This window comes from Mytilus edulis, chromosome 5 (genome assembly GCF_963676685.1).
Source record: "Mytilus edulis chromosome 5, xbMytEdul2.2, whole genome shotgun sequence".
Taxonomy (NCBI): Eukaryota; Metazoa; Mollusca; class Bivalvia; order Mytilida; family Mytilidae; genus Mytilus; species Mytilus edulis.
In genome coordinates this window covers 19,778,437-19,794,616 of record NC_092348.1, presented here as the reverse complement: position 1 = coordinate 19,794,616, position 16,180 = coordinate 19,778,437, and the positions used below count along the sequence as shown (strand labels likewise).

Below are 16,180 nucleotides of genomic sequence, written 5' to 3'. Positions count from 1 at the left end.
GATACTAAATAAAGGGACATTTAAACTCTTAAGTCGACAATAAACTGACAAAGCCATGGCAACAAACAAATAACGACAACAAAATTACAGCATATAAAACTAAAGACATAGCAAGACAAAACCCATCTCAAGTGGTGCTCCGGAAGAGTAAAAGGATCATGCTTTACATATGGCGCCCGTCATATTGTTCACCAAAAGTCAAATTCATTAATGTCACAATTAAGTGAAAGAGGACAGGACTGTGGCTTCGACAATTAAAACTTATCTGTTGTCATCTTTAGCAGATGACGAAACAGGCTCATCTCTGTTGCACTGTTTACATTTGTTTTGCCTTTTATACTTTACGGTGTAGATTTTGCACTGCATTGTTGAAAGGCATATGTTGACATGTTATTGTTAAGATCTCTTTTCTAAGGTCTTTAGACAGACAGATAGTTGTATAAATATATATAAAGATACAGTGATATATATATATTCTTTTCTTTAAGGTATTCAAATATAATATGACGAATTTTAATATGTTTAACTTATTTATTTATTCATTCATTAACGTGCATGAAAACTGGTTTTGGCTCTCATCTTCAGCACTTGTATCTTTTACATTCACAACATTGTGGTAACCTTTTCTCTATTCTGATGTACCTAAACGACAAAGGACTAGTACCAGTTGGACAAGCTATCCACATATAAAAGGAACGCTTACAAGACGGAACACATCGGTAGACGTATGGAGTCCACAATTGATTACACGGAACATTACTGCAACGTTGCTTACTGAAATGAAGAAAAACTGCTATATAAGTTTGATTTTTAAAATGGGGTAGATAATATGGCAAAAAAAGGATAGCTGCAGACCTCATGCAATATTATGGAATGAAATAATCGTTATGAAAGAGACTGGATAACTTTGGATCTAACAATATTACAACGGAGTTGGAAACTCGAAGAAAATCAACACAATGGTAAACATTGATAGCTTCGCATCTCAACACATGTTACAACAGAGAAGAAATCGATAATGAAATAATATAAGATGCAATAATGATAAAATAAATAATGATAAAACAAATAATGATAAAATAGATAATGATACAATTAAGTAAAGTAAATACAATGATAACATCAATAATAAAATGTCTGACCTCGAGTAACATATAACCAAATTGAAGGACCTAGACCAAAGTATCATGCCTTATCATGATTGCAAAAATAAGTGAAATTTGAACTCAAGGTATACAATCCCAAAGGTTAAAACAGAACTATATAGAATAAATACTATTGTAGCATAGTAGTTTATCCAAAGCCGACGAATATCCGACGTACTCCTTATACTAATGGACAATCAACGTGTCTCCAGATATACGTCATGTACTTACGGGCAATCCACGTGTCTCCAGATATACATCATGTACTTACGGACAATCCACGTGTCTCCAGATATACGTCATGTACTTACGGTCAATTCACGTGTCTCCAGATATACGTCATGTACTTACGGACAATACACGTGTCTCCAGATATACGTCATGTACTTATGGGCAATCCACGTGTCTCCAGGTAAAGTTTAACGTTATGTACCTACGGACAATCCACGTGTCTCCAGATATATGTCATGTACTTACGGGCAATCCACGTGTCTCCAGATATACGTCATGTACTTACGGACAATCCACGTGTCTCCAGATATACGTCATGTACTTACGGACAACCCACGTATCTCCAGATTTGATACCAGAAGTCACGTAAAGCATAACACATTTGTCCTCTGTACCAGACTTGTTTGCAAGGAGCATACGATATGTATCTATATTTACACATACCAACCGTCAGGACAAACCTGCCAAAAAAAATAATAATTAATATCCTTCCATCAATATGTTAATAAAAATAGAACCCTCATCTAAAATATATGTAAAGCACTGAGTATATAATTATTCATCATTTTGTATGATTTTTTTTTTCATCCTGTAGAAATCATTTACCAAGTTGCTACTTTGACAGTCAACTGTATTCTGTTATATATTGATTCGGATAATTTTATTACATTTAGTTTATTTGTTTATTTGTTTATTCTTATTTATTTAACTTAACTGCAATACAAGAATATCAAAACTTACACTGAGTTAGCTTCAACCATCAACTCATTGACGGCTTTATCTGTTGCAACCTTAAGAGTTGTGTTCTGATCTAAACCTCCTTCTATTGCAGATCTGCAAATCCAAAATATGTATATGTTCTAAAATACATTTAATACAAAATATGTATATGTTCTAAAATACATTTAAGCACAAACACTACAGACAAAGTTTATGTTTTTTTTTATCATTAAAAACATATCACTAATGATAACAATAACAATTAAACTTTCAACAATAATTATAAGGATAATGATAAAGATGATTACAACCATAACAATAATTAGATTACAAAGTAACATAAATAACTTTTCACGTCAATTTGGGTTGTCAAAGATTCATAAATATAATCATAACAAACATAAGTCAAAATTGGACGCTTTAAAATCATGAGCAGTCCATCATTTTCAATCGAAAGTGTCTACATCAAATTGAACAGCCAACTTTCCAATAGACTATTACAAAGACATTTACCTTATATCGTTATCTTCCTTCTCTAAGTCCACAAAATAATCGTCATCTTCTGGTATTGGTGGTGTACATATTTTTCTAGGAATGGCAACATCAGCATCTACAGATTTATACAGGACAACTAACACAACCTACGTAAAACTTATACGGTCAAAAACTAGCATAAACTACGTACAACTTCTATGCTCAAGAACTTACACGACCTACATAAAACCTATATGGTCAAAAACTAACACAACCTTCGTAAAACTTCCAGCCAAAAACTAACACAAACTACGTAAAACCTATATGGTCAAAAACTAACACAACCTTCGTAAAACCTATATGGTCAAAAACTAACACAACCTTCGTAAAACTTCAAACCAAAATAATAACACAACCTAAGTAAAACTTCTATGGTCAAAAACTAACACAACATGAGTAAAACTTCTATGGTCAAAAACTTACATAACCTACGTAAATCTTCTAGTCGAAAACTAACCCAAACTTCGTAAATGTCTTTGTTAGAAAATTATATTTTATACTTAAAAGTAACTTTGCATGGTTCCAATCTTGATACACAAGATTCTCATTTTGACATATATTTTTATAAGAGATGGCATAGGCTCAAAAATAGAGTAAAATTGGAAATACAAGTTTAATAAAGATGTGCTAGAATAAGTTTATTCATAGTGTAGATGCTGATTTAGTATTTACATGACAAACACACACCAGCTAAAGTAAAGTAAAGTAAAGCGCAATGCAAACGAATTGGGAAACACGCGATATATTTTGAAAATATGAGCATTTCTAATAGTATTATTTATAAATTGCAAACACTGTATTTTTTTCGTATTGTTTTACATAAATATTGATGTAACTTACGAAAATTGTGTGAAACATCATGATCATCTCTGGTCGTAGTTAGCATATGCATTTACGCCAATAGGCTTACTCTCTCCTCTAAAGTTGTACATCAACCACGTGAGTTTGTTTCTGTCAATCTCCAGAAACTTGATGAAGACGTACATGATTGATGTCTCCATCAGAAATATGCAAATGAGATTAATAATCACCACGTATATGTAACTGAGAATTACATAATCGATGATATTATTCATACAAAATATGTCACAGTGTTGTTTTATTTTTTAATTGACGTAAATCAATGACGATCAAAACCGTAATTTATTAGTTTGAGTGCCTCTTTGGTATCTTTCGCCTCTCTTTAACATGCCGGTTCAACGTTTAGGACTTTTAGAACTTACGGTGACGGCAGCCTTTCTCGGATATTTTTTGTGGATGTGTAAACAAAATAGTTCCTACGCATAGGTGTAACCTTCAAAATATGTACAATAACATTTGGTATTTTTTGTATTAAATGAAAGCTGAATGACTGGTGTAAAACACTTTTTGACTGATTATTTTGAATAATAAAAAAATGCATGAACTTTAAAAAAAAAAGTACATTTTGCCTGTTTGTCAGATCTGGTGTAACTGTTTTGGTAATCTGAAGTTCCGGGACCCAGTTCTCCCCTATATGCAATTAAAAGTATGTTGATTTTCCAGTACAAGACACCATAAGGTGTTGCTTTGAGTTTTGACATGCAATGACTGTCACTTTATTTCAACTTAAGACACAAGAGCAGTGCCTGCTTGAAGTCGAGGAATTTAACCTAGAAAACAATGGGACCGTGAATTAGTGGTGTACTTCCATAAACCGAAAACTAAATCATAATTGATGAGTGAATGTTGATGTGTATATTGTGTGTGTAAGGGTAATGAAACATACCTACGGTAACCGTAAATTGCAGTGGCGTAGCTTGTCATCTTAACAAATGGAAGCAAAAACAAACATTTGCACCTGTCCTAAGTCAGGAATCTGATGTACAGTAGTTGTCGTTTGTTTATGTAATTTATACGTGTTTCTCGTTTCTTGTTTTTTTAGCTCACCTGGCCCGAAGGGCCAAGTGAGCTTTTCCCATCACTTTGCGTCCGGCGTCCGTCGTCGTCCGTCGGCGTCCGTCGTCGTCCGTCGTCCGTCGTCGTTAACTTTTACAAAAATCTTCTCCTCTGATACTACTGGGCCAAATTTAACCAAACTTGGCCACAATCATCATTTGGGTATCTAGTTTACAAAATGTGTGGCGTGACCCTGCCAACCAACCAAGATGGCCGCCATGGCTAAAAATAGAACATAGGGGTAAAATGCAGTTTTTGGGTTATAACTCAAAAACCAAAGCATTTAGAGCAAATCTGACATGTTGTAAAATTGTTTATCACATCAAGATCTATCTGCCCTGAAATTTTCAGATGAATCGGACAACCCGTTGTTGGGTTGCTGCCCCTGAATTGATAATTTTAAGGAAATTTTGCTGTTTTTGGTTATTATCTTGAATATTATTATAGATAGAGATAAACTGTTAACAGCAATAATGTTCAGCAAAGTAAGATTTACAAATAAGTCACGTGACCAAAATGGTCAGATGACCCCTTTAGGAGTTATTGCCCTTTTTAGTCCATTTTTAACCATTTTTCGTAAATCTTAGTAATCTTTTACAAAAATCTTCTCCTCTGAAACTACTTGGACAAATCAATCCAAACTTAGCCACAATCATCATGGGGGTATCTAGTTTAAATAATGTGTGGCGTGACCCGGCCAACCAACCAAGATGGCCGCCATGGCTAAAATAGAACATAGGGGTAAATGCAGTTTTTGGCTTATAACTCAAAAACCAAAGCATTTAGAGCAATTCTGACATGTTAAATTGTTTATCAGGTCAAGATCTATCTGCCCTGAAATTTTCAGATGAATCGGACAACCCGTTGTTGGGTTGCTGCCCCTGAATTGATAATTTTAAGGAAATTTTGCTGTTTTTGGTTATTATCTTGAATATTATTATAGATAGAGATAAACTGTAAACAGCAATAATGTTCAGCAAAGTAAGATCTACAAATAAGTCAACATGACAAAAATGGTCAGTTGACCACTTTAGGAGTTATTGCCCTTTACAGTCAATTTTTAACCATTTTTCGTAAATCTTAGTAATCTTTTAGAAAAATCTTCTTCTCTGAAACTACTGGGCCAAATTTAACCAAACTTGGCCATAATCATCATTAGGATATCTAGTTAAAAAAATGTGTCCGGTGACCAGGCCAACCAACCAAGATGGCCGCCATGGTTAAAAATAAAACATAGGGGTAAAATGCAGTTTTTGGCTTATAACTCAAAAACCAAAGCATTTAGAGCAAATCTGACATGTATTAAAATTGTTAATTAGGTGGAGATCTATCTTCCCTGAAATTTTGAGATGAATCGGACATTCCGTTGTTGGGTTACTGCCCCTGAAATGGTAATTTTAAGGAAATTTTGCTGTTTTTGGTTATTATCTTGAATATTATTATAGATAGAGATAAACTGTAAACAGAAATAATGTTCAGCAAAGTAAGATCTACAAATAAGTCAACATGACCAAAATGGTCAGTTGACCACTTTAGGAGTTATTGCCCTTTATAGTCAATTTTTAACCATTTTTCGTAAATATTAGTAATCTTTTAGAAAAATCTTCTCCTCTGAAACTACTGGGCCAAATTTAACCAAACTTAGCCATAATTGGGGTATCTAGTTAAAAAAATGTGTCCGGTAACTCGGCCAACAAACCAAGATGGCCGCCATGGCTAAAAATTAAACATAGGGGTAAAATGCAGTTTTTGGCTTATAACTCAAAAACCAAACCATTAAGAGCAAATCTGACAGGAAGTAAAATTGTTGATTAGGTCAGGATCTCTCTGCCCTGGAATTTTCAGATGAATCAGATAATCGGTTGTTAGGTTTCTGCCCCTGAATTGGTAATTTTGAGGAAATTTTGCTGTTTTTTTTGTTATCTTGAATATTATTATAGATAGAGATAAACTGTAACAGCAATAATGTACAGCAAAGTAAGAACTAAAAATAAGTCACTATGACCAAAATAGTCAATTGACCCCCTAAGGAGTTATTGCCCTTCATAGTCAATTTTTAACATTTTTCACAGAAAGTACTGTTATACATTGTAGATAGAGATAATTGTAAGCAGCAAGAATGTTTAGTAAAGTAAGATCTACAAACACATCACCATCACCAAAACACAATTTTGTCATGAATCCATCTGTGTCCATTGTTTAATATTCACATAGACCAAGGTGAGCGACACAGGCTCTTTAGAGCCTCTAGTTTTATATAGATTAGACCGTTGGTTTTCCCGTTTGAATGGTTTTACACCAGTAATTTTGGGGCCCTTTATAGCTTGTTGTTTGGTGTGAGCCAAGGCTCCGTGATGAAGGCCGTACATTGACCTATAATTGTTTACTTTTATAAATTATTATTTGGATGTAGAGTTGTCTCATTGGCACTCATACCACATCTTCCTATATAATATCTATTTGGCAATTTGAGACAGAACAAAAACTTGTAAATTTTTTTAAAACGACATATAGTTTTTATGTTATATTTAAGATGTGCATACTAACTGTGTACCGTTGAAAATGTTTAAATATATTTCCAAAGCTTGCTCTTTCTATCCACCACGTGCTTTATGGTTTTGTTTTAAGTACAAATAAAGAAAAATCAAGTAATCTGAAAAAGGATGACCCGAACAAGAGTATGCAAATTGCAGTCATGATAAGTTCGAAAAATAGAACGATTGAAGATCTCGAATACTTGATGTTTGGTCACTTATGCAAGATCAAACTGGACCATACTTATAACGATGCTTAAACGTTATATGAATATGGAACTTGTCGTAGCTTTAATTAGAATACAAAAGTTACCTGCTAATATATATTCTAAGCATATAATATACTAGATTTAAAGAATGAGGTCTTACTCAGGGACTTGCAATGACAAAGGTTCCCCTTACAGTTTTAGTCCAAGTTCAGATAAGTTACCTGGTATGATATTTTAATATATTGTTTTCGGTTAAGATTAATGAATGCTTAAGACTTTTTGAATTTAAGAAATCGGCCAGGAACCATCAATGTTCATATGTTGGTTCATAAAAAAAAATCCGTTTTGGTTATTAGAAAAGTTCTATTTCGTGTTTCTTTTATTTTCAACGACACTGTTCTATATCTATGTAACGTACAGCCAGCCATTTGAATACACAGTTTAATTATATTATTCTATATTTCTGAAATTGTTTATTTATAAACATAGAGAATTAATTAATTAGAAAAGTGCATACTGATATATGTGGACAAAAATTGAAAATAAAACATATACTACATCAAAAAATCAATATGGCAATGTAAGTATATCATATTCACGTACGTCAACATACCCAAACAAACACACAACTGGCTGACTGAAGTAAAGACGCAACAAAGCATATAGACTCTGAAGACATTTTTCAGAAGGAAAATTTGAGAGTTTCTTAAGTTTTTATTTTCATTTGTTTAAGTTCTGATTTCTGTTAAATTGATAACCTTTAAGAAGAAATTTATTCCAAGTATAAATAAGTTAACATAGACCTTAAGATATAAGGTAAATTTTATAGGGGTATCTTGGCGTCATGTCGAAACAATCGGCATGCCCATGGAAAACAACTGTGTCCCTCTTCTTGCCGACTTGTTCCTTTATTCATAAGAGTCTGAATGCATACAGGAACTTCCTAGGAAGAAAGAAAAGACATTACAGTACCGTTTAACTTTACTTTCCGCTACATAGATGATGTTCTCTCACTAAATTCTTCAAAATTTTGTGACTAAGTTGCATGCATCTATCCAATCAAACTTGAGATAAAGGATACAACAGATACAGTTAAATCTGCCTCATAATTGTCTTGATTTGCATCTAGAAATTGACAATGAGGGTCGGTTGAAAACAAAACTTTATGACAAAGAGATGATTTGAGCTTCCAAATTGTGAACTGTCCATTTTTATATGCCTGCATACAGAGTATATATCTCCCAGTTGATACGATTCTCCAGAGCTTGTATTTCCTATCATGATTTCCTTGATAGAGGGTTGCTGCTAAAAAGGAAGCTATTAAAACAAGAGTTCTAAGTGGTGAAGTTGAAATCATCCCTTCGTTAATTTTACGGACTATGGGTGTCACATATGGAGCAGGATCTGCTTACCCTTCCGGAGCACCTGCGATCCCCCAGTTTTTTGTGGGGTTCGTGTTACTCATTCTTTAGTTTTCTATGTTGTGTTTTGTGTAAAATTGAGAAAGGAAATGGGGAATGTGTCAGGGCGACATCAACCCGACCATAGAGCAGACAACAGCCGAAGGCCACCAATTGGTCTTCAATGTAGCGAGAATTCCCGCACCCGTAGGTGTCCTTCAGCTGGCCCCTAAAAATACATGTATGTACTATTGTTTGTCTGTTGGTATTTTTCTTTTTTAGCCATGGCGTTGTCAGTTTTTTTTCGACTGTATGAGTTTGAATGTCTCTTTGGTATCTTTCGCCTCTCTTTAGTATACCAATCTAATAAGCACATATGATCGGCCTGAATATGTTTGTAACATTTTCTACTAGACATTAAGCTTTAATAAATCAATGTTTGACTAATGTGTTTGTACCTTTAGTATCCTGCTGTCTATCCCTCTCTCCCTTTGAACATAGAATAATGACAGTCATATAGTGTTTACGAATTTAAAGATTTAAAGAGAAAAAGATATACGCAGATTATCCAGGAGAAACATTGAGGATACTATTTATTATGCGTAAAACGTCATCGTATTGGATGTTGCATGAGAATGATATTAAAAGATAATACTACAAAAAATAACCAAAAACTAAAGACAAAAAAATCTCAGTCCAAATGAATCATAATTTGTCAATTTCAAATACACATTGACACGCTTATGATTGCAAATTTGACCCCAACTTTTAGTTTCGCATTAACGTACAACCCACAAATCCGTTTAATAGTAACTAATTTAAGCTTGCTTGCAGTAATTCGAGCATATTTTAGAACAGTATTGTTTATAATATGTTTGTTTATAATTGTGAGTGCTGTCATGGAAAAGTTTTAATTATAATAAAGGGAAATAATACCAAGGGGCTATAAAAACAAAACAGAATTAAAAAAAAGAAACATCCCCATTTTCAAAAAGACAAACGTCGAAAAGACAAGTAACACTTTATTGATCTCGAACACCAATTTCACCACGTGTGTTCGTGTGCCTGTTCTATTCCAAGGATTTCTTAGGAGTTCTCTTTTTTTTAAATATTTGTATCGCCTTTTTAGAATCTAAAGGACTATGGGTAATCTCATTGTTCGTACACCAAAAGGAAAATAACGTTACGTCATTGGTTGATTTTCCATTGTTAGGAACTTTTTAAACCAATCACAACGTTTTGGTGTACGCTTTGAAAATACCACCCAGAATGCATTAGATTCAGAAACGGCGAATTGAGTGTTGATGGCAGACCTTTGATAGTCTCTAATTTTGTTCACAACTTTTCTAGAATCGTGGCAATGAAGAGGAGCTTAATGTATATTGCCACTTGTCTATTGTTTGTTGAATACTGTATGGTGAATTCTAAATATACATTATTTTGTATTTTGTGTCGCCGGATTGCTGCCTCATTGACGTCATCAGTATACTCCGAATATTCTTTTATTTATGCTTATCAATATTGACTTACCTTTTTTTCAATCAGAACTGACTATTACTACATATAGATATAGGAAGATGTGGTATGAGTGCCCATGCGACAACTCTCAATCATAGTCACAATTATAAAAGTAAACCATTATAGCAATCTCCGTTCCGTTCAATACGCTGTAACACTACACTCAATATGACCTCTGCCATACCTCTGCCATACCTAAGGATAAGGGGTCAACAGCGTAGTCATCGCGTCCACGGAGAGGACGCTAAGGAGAGATAACTGTGTCACTGCAGTATTAAATATTTGAGATGTGCAATAGTTGTCTCGCTTTAAAAAAATTTAAACAAAGTTTTAAATTGACTGCTGATAACCAGAACTTTTAACATGTTTAAAGTAACATGAATCGAAAAAGATGTTATGTAATATGAAAAATTACAAAGAAAGAAAACAAATATATACTGCACTTAATTCTTCTAATCTCCATCAAATACTATCATTATTATAATAAATATTCGTATAATTGTTTTGGTTATTATGATCTTTATTAGGTAACTAAATCGTAACTGATTCGTATGTGCATTCTTTATTCCGGTAAAAAGAGAGACTGCCAATTTTCTCTGTATTTGTTTTCATTCACAATTACATATTCATATAAAAAATAATTATGAATCCCAATATAATTTGTAAAAGTAAATTTTGAAAACGTCCTTGGCAAATATATCTGAACAATCTTATAGTATTTGCCTCATATACAATATGTAATGTACAAAAACGACCTGTCTATTTTTCATGCCAAAAAAAGTCGATCATTAATTATATAGGGTAGTCAAAATAAAGTCGATCATTTATCATATAGGGTAGTCAAAATAAAGTCGATCATTTATCATATAGGGTAGTCAAAATAAAGTCGATCATTAATCATATATGGTAGTCAAAATAAAAACGATTAAATACAAGTATTTGAACATTCCTAAGCTCAATTTGTTTTTTCAATTTCTACTTATTTATAAAAGGTATGCACCTTAACGTCTTCAACAGAGATTTCTTTTGATTTTCTCTCAACATTCAAATAAATGTTCATGGGATGTATACTTTCCGAATGTTCTTACCATAGATATTTTGACAGGACTACTTTTTTTCATATTTTTAAGTAATAGAATGTTCATAACAGGGATATAAATTCAACATCCTGATTTTGATTTTGATTTTGATTTTACTAATGTCCATTGAAATATCCTGTTATGGCCATAAACGGTTAGCACAAACAACGTCCTCGGTGTGGATTTATTCTGATGTCCTTTAAAAATCGATTATATGAAGATTGAAAGTTAGAACATCCAACTTCCTGAGCGTGGAAAAATTAGGTTGTCTACTAAAAAGTCAAATAATGGTCAAAAAGATTGTCACATCTAATGTCCTAATCGTGGCTTTATTCTGATGTCCGTTGAAAAGTAATATATTTGTCATGGCTAATTGGCACATCTCCCACCGACATATTCCCCATTTCCATTTTAAATTTTACATCCAACGTTCTGAGCGTTGACTAATTCTGATATCAACTTAAAAGTCATATAATGGTCAAATTAGATTGGCACATCCAACTTCCTGAGCGTGGATTAATTCTAATACCCAATGAAAAGTATTTCATGGTCATACAAGATCTGCACATCCAACGCCCTGAGCGTGGTTTAATTCTGATATCCATGGAAAAGTCATATAATGGTCAAAGAAGATTGGCACATCCAACGTCCTGAGCGTGGATTAATTCTGATGTCCATTGAAAAGTATTTCATGGTCATCCAAGATTGGCACATCCAACGTCCTGAGCGTGGATTTTATTCTGATATCCATTGAAAAGTGATATTATGGTCACAGAAACTTGGCACATCCAACGTCCTGAGCGTGGATTAATTCTGATGTATATTGAAAAGTATTTCATGGTCATCCAATAATGGCACATCCAACGTCCTGAGCGTTAATAAATTCTGATGTCCACTAAAAAGTCATATATTGGTAAAAGAAGATTGGCATATCCAACTTCCTGAGCGTGGATTAATTATGATTTCCATTGAAAAGTATTTCATGGTCATCCAAGATTGGCATATCCAACTTCCTGAGCGTGGATTTATTCTGATATCAATTGAAATTAGTTATCAAAGGGACCAGGATTATGATATAATACGTCAGACGCGCGTTTCGCCACAGAAGACTCATAAGTGACGCTCAGATAAAAAAAAGTTGTAAAACCAAACAAGTACAAAGTTGAAGAGCATTGAGGACCCAAAACTCCAAAAAGTTGTGCCAAAAACGGCTATGGTAAATTAGTTATCAAAGGTACCAGGGTTATAATATAATACGCCAGACACGCGTTTCGCCACATAAGACTCATCAGTGACGCTCACATCAAAATAGTTATGAAGCCAAACAAGTCCAAAGTTGAAGAACATTTAGGACCCGAAATTCCAAAAAGTTGTGCCAAATACGGTAAGGTAATCTATTCCTGGGATAAGAAAATCCTTAGTTTTTCGAAAAGTTAAAGTTTTGTCAACAGGAAATTTATTAAAATAACCATATAATTGATATTCATGTCAACACCAAAGTGCTGACTACTGCGTTGGTGATACTCTCGGGGACAAAACGTCCACAAGCAAAGTCGTATCATGGTCAAAGAAACTCGGCACATCCAACGTCCTGAGCGTGGATTAATTCTGATATCCATAAAAAAGTAAAATTGTGGTCATTGAAACTTGGCACATCCAACGTCCTGGGCGTGGATTAATTATGATGTCCTCTAAAAAGTCAAATTATGGTCAAAAGAGATTGGCACATCCAACGTCCTGAGCGTGGATTAATTCTGATGTCCATTGAAAAGTATTTCATGGTCATACAAGATTTGTACACCTAACGTCCTGAGCGTGGATTAATTCTGATGTCTACTTAAAAGTCACACAAGGGTAAAAAAAAGATGGGCTCATCTAACGTCCTGATCGTGGATTTATTTTGATGTCTACTTAAAAGTCACACAAGGGTAAAAAAAGATGGACTCATCTAACGTCCTTATTGTGGAATTATTCTGTCCATTGAAAAGTAATATTATGGTCATTGAAACTTCTTAGCACATTCAAATTCCTGAGCGTGGATTAATTCTGTTGTCCATTCAAAAATATTTCATGGTTTTACAAGATTGGCACATACAACGTCCGGAGCGTGGATTAATTCTAAAGTCCATTTAAAAGTACTATTATGATCATAGAAAATTTGCACATCCAATGTCCTGAGCGTGGATTAATTCTGATGTCCACTAAAAAGTCATATAACGGTCAAAGAACATTGGCATATCCAACGTCCTGAGCGTGGATTTTATTCTTATATTCATTGAAAAGTAATATTATGGTCACAGAAACTTGGCACATCCAACGTCCTGAGCGTGGATTAATTCTGATGCCCATTGAAAAGTATTTCATTGTCATCCAATAACGGCACATCCAACGTCCTGAGCGTTAATAATTTCTGATGTCCACTGAAAAGTCATGTATTAAAAATGTTTTAAGAATCAATACAACATCACATTTAAGAACATTCTAGAGAGGAAACATATGTTGATGTTTACAGTTAAGCTATGAATGATTGGGTAACAAACAATGAAGAGCATAATGGCAGCAATAACGTCGGACAACATCGTAAAGCTGATTATTCCGAGACTTTGCTATTTTCTAAATTGTTGCAAGAATGAACTTAACGAGTGTCAATGTGTAGATTGTCACATTAGGAGCAGGGTCAGCTTACCCTTCCTGAGTAGCTATGATCACACCAGTTTTTTAGGGTTCGTGTTGAATGGTCTTTAGTTTTCTATGTTGTGTCTTGTGTACTATTGTTTTTCTGGTGTCTTTTTCCTTTTTTAGCAATGGCATTGTCAGTTTATTTTTGATCTATGATTTGTATTGTTCCTCTGGTATTTTTCGCCCCTCTCTTGTATTGGTTGTAAAAGAAGTAAAGAGAGGCTAACAGTCTACGGTTCTATGAAAGTCTTAATGCTAGATGTTTGTAAATCAGATAACCAAAGGTGCTTTTAGTTTGTCAAATCGCTAACAACACAGTATGAGGCAAATCAAAAAGGATGGATGACATACGAAACCTTTATCAATTGGTTAAACAAGCGTGACAAGAATGTTTAACAACAGCAACGAAAAGTAGCAATAATCAATGACTACTTCCCTGCCATTCGCACGTTAAAGGCTTAAAAATATCAAGCTAGTTTACTACCAAATGATGCAACCAGTTAGACACATCCCTTTGACAAAGGTATCATTTAGAAGTTCACTACCGCTGAAGAGTTATGATAAAACCTTTTGCAAGAACCGAGAGTAAAACAGAGTTGATTGTTACTATCCAAGATGCACTCCGATTTCTTCACCGAGCTTGGTGTTCAGTCACAACAACCACATCAGCAAATGTTCTAGACAGGCAGTTGTCAGTGTTGATATTTTATCTCAAGTGTCACCCAACTTTCACCTTTTTATGCATTATATAACAGGGATCCAGTTTTACCTTTAGATAACATTTTACAGCCTTTGAATTTCAAACGCGCAATTTTACACCAGTAATGAAAACCTTCTTTCATTTATGGGTAGACTTTACATAGATAAATTCAGCCGTATAGGAAAAGCAAAATGATAATGTTGAATTTGATGTATGCCTTTTTGTGCTACTTTGTTACATTTGTTGTTTATGTAGTGATATTAAGATGATAACACAATATTGACTGTTGTACCCCTATTTTTGACATTTTTACTCTTTGAGTATGTTTGTTTTGTTCATGCATCGTTGACAATGTAATGGAATTTGATGCGACTGTCATACAAGTGAGAGGTTTAGCTAGCTATAAAACCAGGTTCAATCCACCATTTTCTACATTAGAAAATGCCTGTACCAAGTCAGGTATATGACAGTTGTTATCCATTCGTTTGATGTGCTTGGACTTTTGATTTTGCCTTTTGATTTTTGATTTTCCTTTTTGAATTTTCCTCGGAGTTCAGTATTTTTGTGTTTTTACTTTTTCCTAGGAGAAAATACAACGGGGAGGAATATCATAAAATTGCCTTGCAGCAACAACATAAATCATTTATGTTGGTTCATAAAACTATGAAAAAATCTAAGCAGAAACAGGCTAAGTACGCAAACAAACATAGCAAAGATATTAAGTTTGAGGTAGGAAACCCAGTGTTTTATAAAAATCATAGAAGGGCCAGCAAACTTTCAAAAAAATGGACTCCGTACTATAGGATTATAGAACAAACTTCACCTGTTAGTTTTATTTTAAAAAATCAGTTAGATGGGACAACCACAAAGGCTCATGCAGAACAAATTCGTTTGGCTAAGTTAGATTGGGAAAATCCTAACAACAACCAAGGTAGGGCATTACGTAAAGCTGCGTATGTAGTTCCCATTGAGTCACAATCAGAAGATTCCTCTGATGATGAAAGCATAGATTCAGACACTCCGTTAAATCAAATTGCAAAAAGATATAAGAAAGAAAGGGAAAATTCTGATTATGAAGATGATATACCATTAATGGAATTATCTAAAAAATTAAGGGGGAAGAAAATTTTCTCAGAACAAGATAATGTCAATAATGGTCAATTAGAAAGTGATGATCAAGTCATGAAAGAAAAAGTAGGAAATTCGCCGTCTGATTATGACGTCTCTGACATTGATGATGACATGTCTAGCACTCATTCTTCGTCAGTAACATCTGAAAATTATGACATGGAAGATAACATGTCTGTGAATAGTGTTAAAATAGAAAATAATCAGAAATCTACTGAGATTGGGGCTAACGAAACAAAATTGGTATCTAAGGAACATGTACAAAATTTAGTGAGGGCTTTAATAGGTATTATGTAGGTATCAATGGGCTCTATACGTAGTATGAAGAATGCAAATCATTTAGGAATTTCTAAAACTAATAAATAAGTAATAAAACTAGTATTTAT

The 16,180-nt window shown here is 33.9% G+C and overlaps 2 protein-coding genes across 2 annotated transcripts in view; both read right to left on the bottom strand.

Annotated features, from left to right (window-relative positions):
* LOC139525400 (solute carrier family 22 member 4-like) overlaps positions 1-16,180 on the bottom strand; it is a 91,100-nt gene that overhangs the window by 29,054 nt on the left and 45,866 nt on the right. The gene's annotated exons all lie outside the window — the stretch shown is intronic.
* On the bottom strand, positions 512-3,592 carry LOC139522315 (uncharacterized). The gene is made up of 5 exons (XM_071315855.1): positions 3,471-3,592; positions 2,610-2,737; positions 2,118-2,210; positions 1,703-1,837; positions 512-774 (listed from the first exon to the last, which is right to left on the bottom strand). Exons 1-5 carry the CDS (start codon positions 3,495-3,497, stop codon positions 582-584), a joined length of 576 nt encoding a protein of 191 aa, XP_071171956.1. The 5' UTR covers positions 3,498-3,592; the 3' UTR covers positions 512-581.

What these genes read in the sequence shown, in the direction of transcription:
- LOC139522315 (XM_071315855.1), bottom strand. Translation starts at nt 3,497, where the DNA reads ATGATCATGATGTTTCACACAATTTTC. An exon ending in ATGGTTGAAGCTAACTCAGT is followed by an intron (nt 1,838 to 2,117) that starts GTAAGTTTTGAT and finishes TTTTTTTGGCAG; the next exon opens with GTTTGTCCTGACGGTTGGTA. An exon ending in TGGAGATACGTGGGTTGTCC is followed by an intron (nt 775 to 1,702) that starts GTAAGTACATGA and finishes TCTTCATTTCAG; the next exon opens with TAAGCAACGTTGCAGTAATG.